The sequence below is a fragment of the Oncorhynchus keta genome, chromosome 30, assembly GCF_023373465.1.
Source record: "Oncorhynchus keta strain PuntledgeMale-10-30-2019 chromosome 30, Oket_V2, whole genome shotgun sequence".
NCBI lineage: Eukaryota > Metazoa > Chordata > Actinopteri > Salmoniformes > Salmonidae > Oncorhynchus > Oncorhynchus keta.
Window position 1 is genome coordinate 31633284 of NC_068450.1, and position 12869 is coordinate 31646152.

At 41.4% G+C, this 12869-nt stretch overlaps 1 protein-coding gene across 5 annotated transcripts in view; it reads right to left on the reverse strand.

The window, feature by feature from the left end:
* Positions 1 to 8878, reverse strand: part of LOC118372108 (protocadherin alpha-C2-like) — a 220161-nt gene extending 211283 nt beyond the window's left edge. For 2 of the 5 annotated variants that reach the window (XM_052488268.1, XM_052488240.1), the window contains exon 1: positions 3373 to 5898. In XM_052488268.1, the coding sequence (XP_052344228.1) occupies positions 3373 to 5733 (2361 nt within the window). In that variant the 5' untranslated portion in view covers positions 5734 to 5898. Of the gene's footprint in view, positions 1 to 434; positions 2922 to 3372; positions 5899 to 6382 lie in introns of those variants that run through there. The other 3 variants (XM_052488244.1, XM_052488265.1, XM_052488235.1) reach the window with 3 other exon arrangements.
* Between the last annotated feature and the right edge of the window lie 3991 nt (positions 8879 to 12869).

Genomic DNA, 12869 nt, shown 5'->3' on the forward strand with positions numbered 1-12869 from the left:
CCCCGGACAACCCCGGACGACGATGGACCAATTGTGCGCCGCCCTATGGGACTTCCAATCAAGTCCGGATGTGATACAGCCGGGATTCGAACCAGGATGCATTGCCTTAGAACGCTGCGCCATTCGGGAGCCCTTAAGAATAGCAATGTAAAATGGTGAGGAAAGGTCGAGGAAGAATATAAAATGGTATGGAACAGTAAGCTACTAAAATGATGTAGAGGATTGGCCAACACACTTAAAAAAGAAGAGAAGGCAACAACACCCGTTCAACGGAAAACAAGGAATGTACAATTCAGCACCACTAGAGATGACCTCAACCACACCAGCCATTATGCACAGAAATGCCGTTTGTAGAAAAAGGAGTGTTGCTGTGTCATCATATTTTTGTATAGGCCAAAAACAAGCACATAAGATTATAAATGTGCAGCGCTTACCTCTCCAGAAGCACTCCTCCTGTGATCAGGTACCACTAGAGTATTCCCATTGCTGACCGGGACTATAGTAGAACCTATACTCATTCTGGGTCCAACTAACATGTACCGTTTGTCTCCGGAACGGTACTGGATGCTGTGGCACAGTGTCCCGTCGTAATTTACATCTTGTAAATACTTGGAGGAATCGTCTGGGGCTTTGGAGCACTGCATTACAATCAACACGATGATACTGATGAGGAAAAGTGCTGAAACTGACCCCAAAGTTATGATCAAATAAAATGTAACGCTGTTCTCCTCCTCGTCTTTTACTGCGCTTTTAACATCAGAAGCTGCAAAAGCCTCTTTGGGCTCCACAACGTTGATAATCACAGTGGCTGTTGCTGAGAGTGAAACGTTCCCATTGTCTTTTACCAGTATGACCAGTTTGTGCTCAGCCTCGTCTGTCTCTGTGAACGGCCGAAGTGTCCTTATCTGTCCTGTATAACGGTCCAAGGCAAAGAGACTGTGGTCAGTAACTTCCTGCAGTGAAAATAATAACCAGCCGTTATATCCTATATCAGCGTCATAGGCTCTCACTTTAGTCACCAAATGGCCTGCGTTCATATTACGGGGAATCTCCTCCACACCTTCAGCGGAACCATTAGCGCTGACTGGATACAAGATCACTGGAGCGTTGTCGTTCTGATCCAGAATGAACACGTTTATTGTGACGTTGCTGCTTAGTGACGGAGTTCCAGAGTCTGTAGCTACAACTTGGAATTGGAATGTTTTGAGGGTTTCAAAGTCAAAGCTTTTTAGAGCAGAAATATGTCCATTTTCAGAATTGATATTCAGGAAAGATGTCATATCGTTCTGTGTCCCTTCACCTCTAACAATGTGATATGAAATTGCTGCATTTTCATTTAAGTCTTTATCAGAAGCGATTACAGAGAGTATGGATGCACCGGGGGCGTTATTTTCCAGTAAGTACAGCTCAATAGGGTTTTGGGAGAATTCTGGACTGTTATCGTTCACATCTGATATCTGGACGTTCAGAGTGTTGAATGTGGACAGAGGAGGCTGACCACAGTCAGTGGCTGTTATAGTGATGTCATAATGGGAGACGAGTTCTCGATCTAATCGCCCTATTGTGACGACAGAATACGCATTGTCCTGAAATGATGGTTTTAATTCAAATGGGACGTCCTCGGATATTGTTAATAGGACTTTGCCGTTGTTACCGGAGTCTGTATCCGTTACGCTAATGAGAGATATGACTGTTCCAGACTTTGAGTCCTCGGATATCATGTTAGACAGTGACGTCACCTCTATTTCTGGTTTATTGTCGTTTACATCCGTTATCTTGATGACAACTCTACAGTCGACTGATAGTGGGAGTTGTCCGTTGTCAGAGGCTTGCACTGTTAATTTGTAAACCTCATTCTCTTCAAAGTCTACTGGGCCTATGACACGAATTTCACCAGTAAGACTGTTCAAATTAAATATGTCATGGACTTTGCGCTTTATGTTTCTACCAAGTGCATATTCAACTTCACCATTTTGACCTTCGTCTGTGTCAGTGGCGTTTATGTTTAAAACGGTTGTTCCAATAGGTGCATTTTCCTGGATAGTAACAGAATAGATATCTTTACCACAAACGGGTCGATTGTCATTGACATCAACAACTGTAACCGTAATATTTAGTGTACCTGATCTCGGAGGATTGGCTCCATCTATTGCTGTTAAAATGAATGAGTGGTTTGTGTTTTGTTCTCTATCAATAGCCTTCCTTAAGATTAAAAACGGAACTTTGTCTTCGTCTCCATTATCAATTAATTCCAACTCGAAATGAGGATTACTACTTAATACGTACATGCGCACAGAGTTCAATCCAACATCTGCATCCCGTGCGGTCTGGAGTTCAAAGCGCGTATCAGGAAGGGTATTTTCCGCTATCTCTAAGTGCAGAACCTTTTCAGTAAAACTGGGCGAGTGATCATTAACATCCGTTATTTCTACACCAACATAATGAATCTCTAAGGGGTTTTCAACAGCGATTTTCAGGTTTATCAGACAAGCGCCAGTGCCATCACAGAGCTCCTCTCTGTCGATATTCTTATGAACATACAAGACGCCATTGTTCTGATTAACCTGGAAAAGAGCGTGATTAGATCCAGAAACGATACGAAACCGCCTCGCCAACAAACTACTGACGTCAAGACCCAAATCCTTAGCAACATTTCCAACAACAGATCCCTCTTTCACCTCCTCTGGAATAGAGTACCTTATCTGAGCCGAAACCTGCTCCACGAAGCACAGCAGCAAAGAGAAACGCAGAGCAACACACCAGTACTCCCATCTGCGCCTTTGTCCTCCGTCTCCCATCGCTAAACAGACAATTATGCACAATCCTCAATGAAAAAAAATAGTATCCTAATATTCAGATAGACAAGTCGTTATCATCCATACTGTATCCAATATTTCAGCACCGGAAAAGAATACGGTTCTCTCTGTCCAACATATCAGGGTTTGCGGATTTCTGCTCAGCTCGCTCTAGAACAAACCAAATGAGATAGAAGCTAAACAAAACAGCCCAGAGAGGGGCAAGGCCTATAGTACAAAGCACCAAACAGTATCATTGTGCTACACTGGCACCCTGTGGGCTGGGATTCCATCCACAATATATGAGCTCCGAGAGATTACATACCAATAAATATGCATACATTAGCTATCAAATAACGAGAACAAACACATTGAGATGGAAGGTGAGCAGATACATAGCAAAATAACAGAAAACGCAGGTATGGTAGTAGTCTAGCATGCTCTCTCCAACTAATTAGGGAAGCTTGAAGTTCAGCACTATGGACAGCAACCACTTTGCCTACATACATTAGCCACGGACCAAACATGATCAAAATAAAATACATTATGGAGAGAAAAGGTTAGGGTCATTTCTTACCTCTCCAGAAGCTCTCCTCCTGTGTTCAGGTACCACTAGAGTATTCCCATTGCTGCCCGGGACTATAGTAGAACCTATACTCATTCTGGGTCCAACTAACATGTACCGTTTGTCTCCGGATCGGTACTGGATGCTGTGGCACAGTGTCCCGTCGTAATTCACATCTTGTAAATACTTGGAGGAATCGTCTGGGGCTTTGGAGCACTGCATTACAATCAACACGATGATACTGATGATAAAAAGTGCTGAAACTGACATCAAAGTTATGATCAAATAAAATGTAATGCTGTTCTCCTCCTCGTCTTTTACTGCGCTTTTAACATCAGAAGCTGCAAAAGCCTCTTTGGGCTCCACAACGTTGATAATCACAGTAGCTGTTGCTGAGAGTGAAACGTTCCCATTGTCTTTTACCAGTATGACCAGTTTGTGCTCTGTGTCGTCTGTCTCTGTGAATGACCGAAGTGTCCTTATCTGTCCTGTATAACGGTCCAAGGCAAAGAGACTGTGGTCAGTAATTTCCTGCAGTGAAAATAATAACCAGCCGTTATATCCTATATCAGCGTCATAGGCTCTCACTTTAGTCACCAAATGGCCTGCGTTCACATTGCGGGGAATCTCCTCCACACCTTCAGCGGAACCGTTAGCGCTGACTGGATACAAGATCACTGGAGCGTTGTCGTTCTGATCCAGGATGAACACATTCACTGTGACGTTGCTGCTTAGTGACGGAATTCCAGAGTCTGTAGCTAGAACTTGGAATTTAAATGTTTTAAGGGTTTCAAAGTCAAAGCTTTTTAGGGCGGAAATAAGTCCGTTGTCAGAATTGATATTCAAGAAAGATGTCATATCGTTTTGTGTCCCTTCCCCTCTAACAATGTGATATGAAATAGCAGCATTTTCATTTAAGTCTTTATCAGAAGCGATTACAGAGAGTATGGATGCACCGGGGGCGTTATTTTCCACTAAGTACAACTCAAGAGGGTTTTGGGAGAATTCTGGACTGTTATCGTTCACATCTGATATCTGGATGCTCAGAGTGTTGAATGTGGACAGAGGAGGCTGACCACAGTCAGTGGCTGTTATAGTGATGTCATAATGGGAGACGAGTTCTCGATCTAAACGTCCTTTTGTGACGACAGAATATACGTTTTCTTTATATGATGACTTCAATTCAAAAGGTATATTCTCCGATATACTTGAAATCACTTTACCATTAATACCAGAGTCTTTATCTGTCACACTGATGAGAGAAATAACAGTTCCTGGTTTGGACTCTTCAGAAACTGTATTAGAGAGGGATGTTACATCAATTTCTGGCTCATTGTCATTAATATCGATTATCTTTATGATCACTCTACATTCCACAGTCAGTGGAGGTTGTCCTTTGTCCGAGGCCTGAACATCTAGTTTATACACCTCTGTGTCCTCGAAGTCCACCTCACCTTTAACTCTAATGTCTCCAGTTAGCCTATCCAGTTCAAACATATCATAGACTTTTCTCCTTAAGGTTTTACCCAGGCTGAACTCAACCTCACTATTACTTCCTTCGTCTGCATCAGTTGCATTTACTCTAATAACAACTGTACCAACTCCAACGTTTTCTTGTATCCTAACATTATATGTATCCTGACTAAAGACGGGACGGTTATCATTACTATCTAGAACAACAATTGTAACATTTAGCGTGCCTGATCTTTGAGGAATACCTCCATCTATCGCTGTTAGGAGAAGCGTGTAGTTGTGGTCTTGTTCCCTATCTAGCGACTTCTTTAAAACTAAAAACGGTATTTTGTCCTCGTCGCTTTGCCGCACATCGATTTCAAAATGATCGTTAGACGTTATTTTATAGGTGTGAACTGAATTCATCCCAACATCAGGATCACGAGCTGCATGTAATTGGAACCGTGTACCTGGAGGGGTATGCTCAGCTATCTCAAATTTCTGTTCCTTTTCTGGAAAATTAGGTGAATTATCATTCACATCTGTGATTTCTATACCTACATAATGGGCTTCAAGCGGGGTTTCAACGACAATTTCAAGGTCTATCAAGCATACGCCAGTGCCATCACAGAGCTCCTCTCTGTCGATATTCTTATGAACATACAAGACGCCATTGTTCTGATTTAACTGGAAAAGAGCGTCCTTAGATCCAGAAACGATTCGAAACCGCCTCTCCAACAAAGTACTGACGTCAAGACCCAAATCCTTAGCAACATTTCCAACAACAGATCCCTCTTTCACCTCCTCTGGAATAGAGTACCTTATCTGAGCCGAAACCTGCTCCACGAAGCACAGCAGCAAAGAGAAACGCAGAGCAACACACCAGTATTCCCATCTGCGCCTTTGTCCTCTGCCTCCCATCGTTATACAGACAATTAAGCACAATCCTCAATGAAAAAATACAAACCTACTGGTCAGATGGCCAACTCGTAAGGATCCATACGGCATCAAATGCATCAGTACCGAAAAATAATACACCTATTATCTGACTATCTATACACGTCTTGTTCGGATGTCCAAACCAGTCTCTCAATGTGTGAAACAAAACAGCCCAGAGAGGGGTAGGGTCTAATCTACAAAGTACCAAACAGTCTCCTTATGTTACACTGACACCATGTGGTCCGGGATACTTGTCCACCCAACAGGCTACGATGAGCTCCGTGTGTGTCGTCTGTATCGAGTCCAGTAAATTCGCCGATATCAGTAAAAATACAAAAACAATAACGAGTAAAGATAAAGGGGTGTTTAGATATGGGAGGAAGAGAAACATACTAAATCGAAGGAGTGCACAGTTAAATAACACATAATACACCTCAGGCAGTAGCCTAGCATGTACTCACCTGCTAACCTAAGAAGTGAGCTTGGAATTCAGCACAATGGACAGCGCCCCCCACAGCGAGTTTGCGTGTGGACATTACGCACAGACGACAACATGCTCGCACACACATTCACTCAAAACATGTCTCTTTCTCTGATTTAATAGGCAGTAACGGATAAAAACAGTTCTTACCTCTCCTGAAATTCTTCTCCTGTGGTCAGGTACCACTAGAGTATTCCCATTGCTGCCCGGGACTATAGTAGAACCTATACTCATTCTGGGTCCAACTAACGTGTACCGGTTGTCTCCGGATCGGTACTGGATGCTGTGGCACAGTGTCCCGTCGTAATTCACATCTTGCAAATACTTGGAGGAATCGTCTGGGGCTTTGGAGCACTGCATTACAATCAACACGATGATACTGATAATAAAAAGTGCTGAAACTGACCCCAAAGTTATGATCAAATAAAATGTAACGCTGTTCTCCTCCTCGTCTTTTACTGCGCTTTTAACATCAGAAGCTGCAAAAGCCTCTTTGGGCTCCACAACGTTGATAATCACAGTAGCTGTTGCTGAGAGTGAAACGTTCCCATTGTCTTTTACCAGTATGACCAGTTTGTGCTCTGTCTCGTCTGTCTCTGTGAATGACCGAAGTGTCCTTATCTGTCCTGTATAACGGTCCAAGGCAAAGAGACTGTGGTCAGTAACTTCCTGCAGTGAAAATAATAACCAGCCGTTATATCCTATATCAGCGTCATAGGCTCTCACTTTAGTCACCAAATGGCCTGCGTTCACATTGCGGGGAATCTCCTCCACACCTGCAGTGGAACCATTAGCGCTGACTGGATACAAGATCACTGGAGCGTTGTCGTTCTGATCCAGAATGAACACGTTTATTGTGACGTTGCTGCTTAGTGACGGAGTTCCAGAGTCCTTGGCAATGATGTGAAACTGGAATGTTTTGAGGGTTTCAAAGTCAAAGCTCTTTAGTGCAAAAATGTTACCGTTGCCTTCATTTATGTTTAGGAAGGATGTCACGCTTTGTCCCGTGCTCCCACGGTCCAGTGAATATGTAATGGCTGCATGTTCTCCTTCATCCAAATCAGAAGCGCTTACAGAGAAAATAGGCATGCCGGGCTTATTGTTTTCAACTACATAAAATGTGTACGGGTTTTCAGTGAAAAGAGGATTGTTATCGTTAACATCTACTACCTCCACTTGAATTACTTTAGTTGATGTCAAAGGAGGGGTTCCTAAGTCTTTAGCCGTGATGGTAATATCATACCGAGCCACAGACTCTTTATCAAGGAATTCATTCGTGACTAACGAATAGAAGTGCCCATCCGGAGAAGGCTTCAGATCAAACGGTAAATCCTTCGGTAAAGAGCAGACTACCTGTCCGTTCACACCCGAGTCCAGGTCGGTCATCCCCATTAACGCTACCACCGTACCGGGAGGTGCGTCCTCGGGGATCCGGCTGGACAGAGAGGTGACGTCAATCTCGGGCCTGTTGTCGTTCACGTCTTCAACTCTGACCAGCACGTTGCAGTGTGTGGAGAGAGACACTGCTCCTGTATCCGCTGCCAGTACCTTCATCTCATACACTTGTTTCTCCTCGAAATCAAGGCCTCCCTTCACTTTTAGCTCTCCTGTTTTACTGTCCAACTCAAAGGGCTCAGCACCCATAGGTCTAAATTTGCCTCGCAAAGAGTACTTGACCTCGCCATTTAGACCCTCGTCCGTATCAGAGGCATTCAATCGAATTAAAAACGTCCCCGCAGGTGCGCTTTCCTTTACGGTTACTGTGTATTTCTGCTTGTCACACACTGGTGCATTGTCATTTATATCAGACACAATAACTGTGATATTAAGGGCTCCTGTTTTGGATGGCTTGCCCCCATCTAACGCTGTTAACAGCAACGTGTGTTGAGAAATTATCTCCCTATCCAATGGTTTTTGTAATACTAGAAATGGGATTTTACCGTCTTCACCAAATTCTTCTGTTTCCACACGAAAATACTGGCTGTGGCTTAAGGTGTAAGACTGCAAAGCATTTAAGCTTACATCTGAGTCGTGTGCTCCCTCCACTTGAAACCGTGTCCCTGCCAATGCGGACTCTAGTATTTCCAAATTATATGTTTCCTCGGGGAATTTAGGGGAATTATCATTTACATCTATTATCTCTACTGTCACTTGGTGCATTTCTAGCGGATTTTCTATCACCGCTTTTAGGTTGATGAAACACGGCGTATTTTTTACGCACAGTTCCTCTCTGTCTACTCTGTGGTTCACTAACAAAGCACCATCTCTCTGGTTAACCTGGAAGAGCTCGTGCTTTGTTCCAGACACAATGCGAAGATTCCGGTCCGCTTGTCTCGAGGTGTCGAATCCCAAGTCTTTAGCTACATTCCCAACTGCCGTTCCCACTTTCAATTCCTCTTGAATGGAGTATCGTATCTGTCCGGAGATTCCTTTCAAATGAAGAAAAAGAAGAGCAAAATAAGGAAATGCCCATCCACCTAACCACCGTCTTTTTCGGGTTTGTATCGCCATTGTATGCTAGAAAAACGAGGCTATAGGCCTAACGCAGTAATGCTTCAATCTGAAAGCACACAAATCAATTCCGTATCAGTGATTCGCACTACAAGTGTCTGTTATTTCTATCGTCTTTCCATTTAGAATAGCGCTCTTTAACGTCCGCCCTGATGCTGCTGTCTCTCTGCAGCTACTGAATGTCTCATCCCTTCAAGAACGGCCCTATTACGCGCCTCTATTACCCGTTTATGATGTAACAGCACCATCATGCGTCTGGGCACCTTGTGGTTCATAAAAGGACATCACCTGGCCCTGATGGCCTGTCAGTTGAATTCTATAGACAGTTTTGTGAGTTACTAGAAGATTCGAATTTTAATATTTCAAGATTGCATTAAAAGTGGGGAAATGGTCTCCACTATGAAACATTGCCTTATTTCATTGATTCCGAAGCCCGATAAAGACCCTTCTCTCATTGACAATTGAAGACCAATTACTTTATTGATTACAAATTGATTGCTCTGGTTTATGCCAAAAGATTAAAGAAAGGAATAGATACCATTATAAATGAGACTCAAACAGGATTTATGAAGGGCTGTCACATCAATTCTAACTTTCGTTTAGTCTTGGACCTTACAGATTATTCAGATGCAATTGACTCAGATGCTGTTGTCTTATTTTTGGACTTCTGTAAAGCCGTTGACATAACTGAACATGAATTTATCTTTAGGTTCTCTTAAACTTTTTGGATTAGGGGGAAAATGTTATCAAAGTAATTCGCATGTTTTACGAAGTTATAAATTGTTCTGTGTTACTAAACCTTAATACTTCCAAAATATTCAGTATCAACAGAAGTGTAGGACAGGGATGCCCAATTTCGCCATTTTTATTCATTTTGGTTGTTGAACTTCTATCTCTAGATATTCTGAATAATGCACATGTGTATGGCTGAACCATTTTTAACAAAGAAATCAAAATGTCCCAACTGGCTGATGATACTACTCTTTTCTTAAGAGATAAAGACCAGGTCGCCCTTAATGCTATAACTGCATTTTCTATTGCATCAGGATTAATGCTGAATGTTTCTAAATGTAAAATCTTATGTTTATTTGTCTCTGATGATAAAGAAATAGAAAATATGCCTGTAAAGGACTGTGTTCAATATTTAGGAATACATCTGTCAAAAAACCACTTAGTCAGACAACATTTGAATTTCTTTCCTAAAATTAAGAAAATATAAAATATATTTAAAAATTGGCTACAAAGAGATCTTTCTATACTTGGGAGAGTACTTCTGCCCAAGGCAGAGGGACTGCCTCGTTTGGTGTACCCCTCATTGTCTTTATGTGTAAATCCCGCTACATATTGGGAGATAAGTCGTTTCTTGACTTCATCTGGAAAAATAAGTCTCACAAACTAAAAAAGTCAGTCCTTTCTAATAAAAGAGCTGAAGGAGGTCTGGAAGACTAATGAAAACTCATCTTAGTTTTGGGAATGATCACAAAGTTTATCCAGAACTCAGATTGGAAGGCGTGGGCTTACTTGAGAGATCTTGTTGTAATAAATATATAAGACAAATTCTTCATTCTTCAACTTACACCGAGAGGAAAGTTTTTCTGGAACATGCTTATTCCTGACATAGTCTGGAAAAATGCATGGTTAAGACCTTACAAATATTGTATACCAAACAAAGTTAAGGAAGTGCACTTTAAAATATTACATAAGATATATCCATGTAATTCTATGATATCCAAAGTTGTGGCCAATGATGATATCAGCGTTTTCTGTGAAAAAGAAGGTGAGAATCTGTCTCATTTGTTCTTTGAATGTAAATTTGTGTCAGAATTTTGGGAAAACCTTACAAAATACTTATTTACCATTATGAACACTGCCTGTGTTTTTGACATGAAATATATAATATGTTACTATTGCAATGATAACAAGACCACTGAAATTATTGTTACTTTTTAAATTCTTGTTGCCAAATACTTTATACACAAACAAAAAAATCCAAAATTCTTTACCAAAATTACACATTTGTATTATACACATTTCTATTTCATTAAAACGTTAACCCTAGTGAACAATAATAAGAATAACATTTTCCTAAATCATTACAATAAGATTTTTTCAGAGTGATTACAATTGCACTACAATTATTTATTTATTTTATTTCTTGTTTGTTTTAGTATTTTCTCGTTAATACCTGCGTTCTGTTTTGTATGATGTAAGAATGTAAATTGTTTATCTGTATTTTGAATTTTTTTTTAAATGAAAAACTTGTGGTTCTTAACCTGTAGGCCAACACCGTCATGACCTGGCTTTGAAGTAACTGTCTTTCGGATCAACCTAATTGTATCACCTCTTACAATATACTGTCCTTATTTTATGAGCAAAATACTGTCCTTATTGAAACGTATTGAACATTATATACATAAAGGGCATGGGTGAAAAAAACAGTACACTGGAATTCACAGAACATGTTTCCAATGGCACAGTTAAGAAAAAACAATCATTACAATAAACAGGCTGTTTTACATGTATACTTTGTCACAGCAATATACTGTCCTTATCAGTGGTGGAAAAAGTATACAATTGTCATACTTGAGTAAAAGTAAAGATACGCTATATATACAAAAGTGTGTGGACACCCCTTCAAATTGCTGGATTCATTTTTCAGCCACACATTTGCTGACAGATGTATAAAATCAAGCACACAGCCATGCAATCTCCAGAGACAAACATTGGCAGTAGAATGGCCTTACTGAAGAGCTCAGCTGCAACGTGGCACCATCACAAGATGCCATCTTTCCAATAAGTCAGTTCATCAAATTTCTGCCCTGCTAGAGCTTCCCCTGTCAACTGTAATGTCTGTTACTGTGAAATGGAAATGACGGCTCAGCCCCAAAGTGGTAGGCCGCACAAGCTCACAGAACGGGACCGCAGAGTGCAAAAGTATGTGGTGCATAAAACTCGTCTGTCCTCAGTTGCAACACTCACTACCGAGTTCCAAATTCCCCGTGGAAACAACGTCAGCACAATAACTATTCGTCGGGAGCTTTATGAAACACAAACCTAAGATCACCATACACAATGCCAAGCATCAGCTGGAGTGGTGTAAAGCTGGCAGTTATTGGACTCTGGAGCAGTGGAAACATGTTCTCTGGAGGGATGAATCTGAGTATGGTGGATTGCCGGAGAACGCTATCTGCCCCAGTGTATAGTGTCAACTGTAAAGTTTGGTGGAGGAGGAATAATGGTCTGGGACTGTTATTCATGGTTTGGGCCCCTTAGTTCCAGTGAAGGGAAATCTTAACACTATAGAATACAATGACATTATAGACGATTCTGTGCTTCCAACTTTGTGGCAACAGTTTGGGGAAGGTCCTTACCTGTTTCAGCATGACAATGCCCCCTGGGCACAAAGCGGTGTCCATACAGAAATGGTTTGTTGAGATCGGTGTGGAAAAACTTGACTTCCCTGCACAGAACCCTGACCTCAAACCCATCGAACACCTTTGGGATGAATTGGAATGCTGACTACAAGCCAAGCATATTTTCTTTTAGCAATATACTGACCTTGTTTTATCAGCAATATACTGTCCTTATTTTATCAGTTGTTATACTTTGAGTTGGAAGCATCTATAATACCATGACTTTCAGCTTACTCACCACTATTTTTAAAATGATTACATCCTCTATTCAATTACATTAAACATTTAGATGTGATAGATATCACAAGTAATGCAGTCAGTGTGTCACAGTATTAAAATTATAGATATCTACATTTTTGTCACTTCAGCTTTCCTAGGCTTGTCTTGTGTCGGTCTATAAAGGGTTATTTGAACAACCCATCCTGTTCTGCGATTGCAACAGTAAACAGCGACATCCTATGGCTGAGAATGCTAGGTTCATTCAGTAGAGACAATTGAATGTCTTCCCCGACACATGCGTGATAGATAGTATGGTAACTGGCTGCATGGCCGACCAGTAAATTGTGTTAAGACCATAACAGTCTGAGCAACACAAACTCATGCCCCCCCTCTCCACTTCTGCCTCCATGTCTCTCCCCCTCCACCAGGTCATCTCGAAGATTACTGCCATCACATGTGTATTGTGAAACGGTGAGGTAACTAATTTACCTACT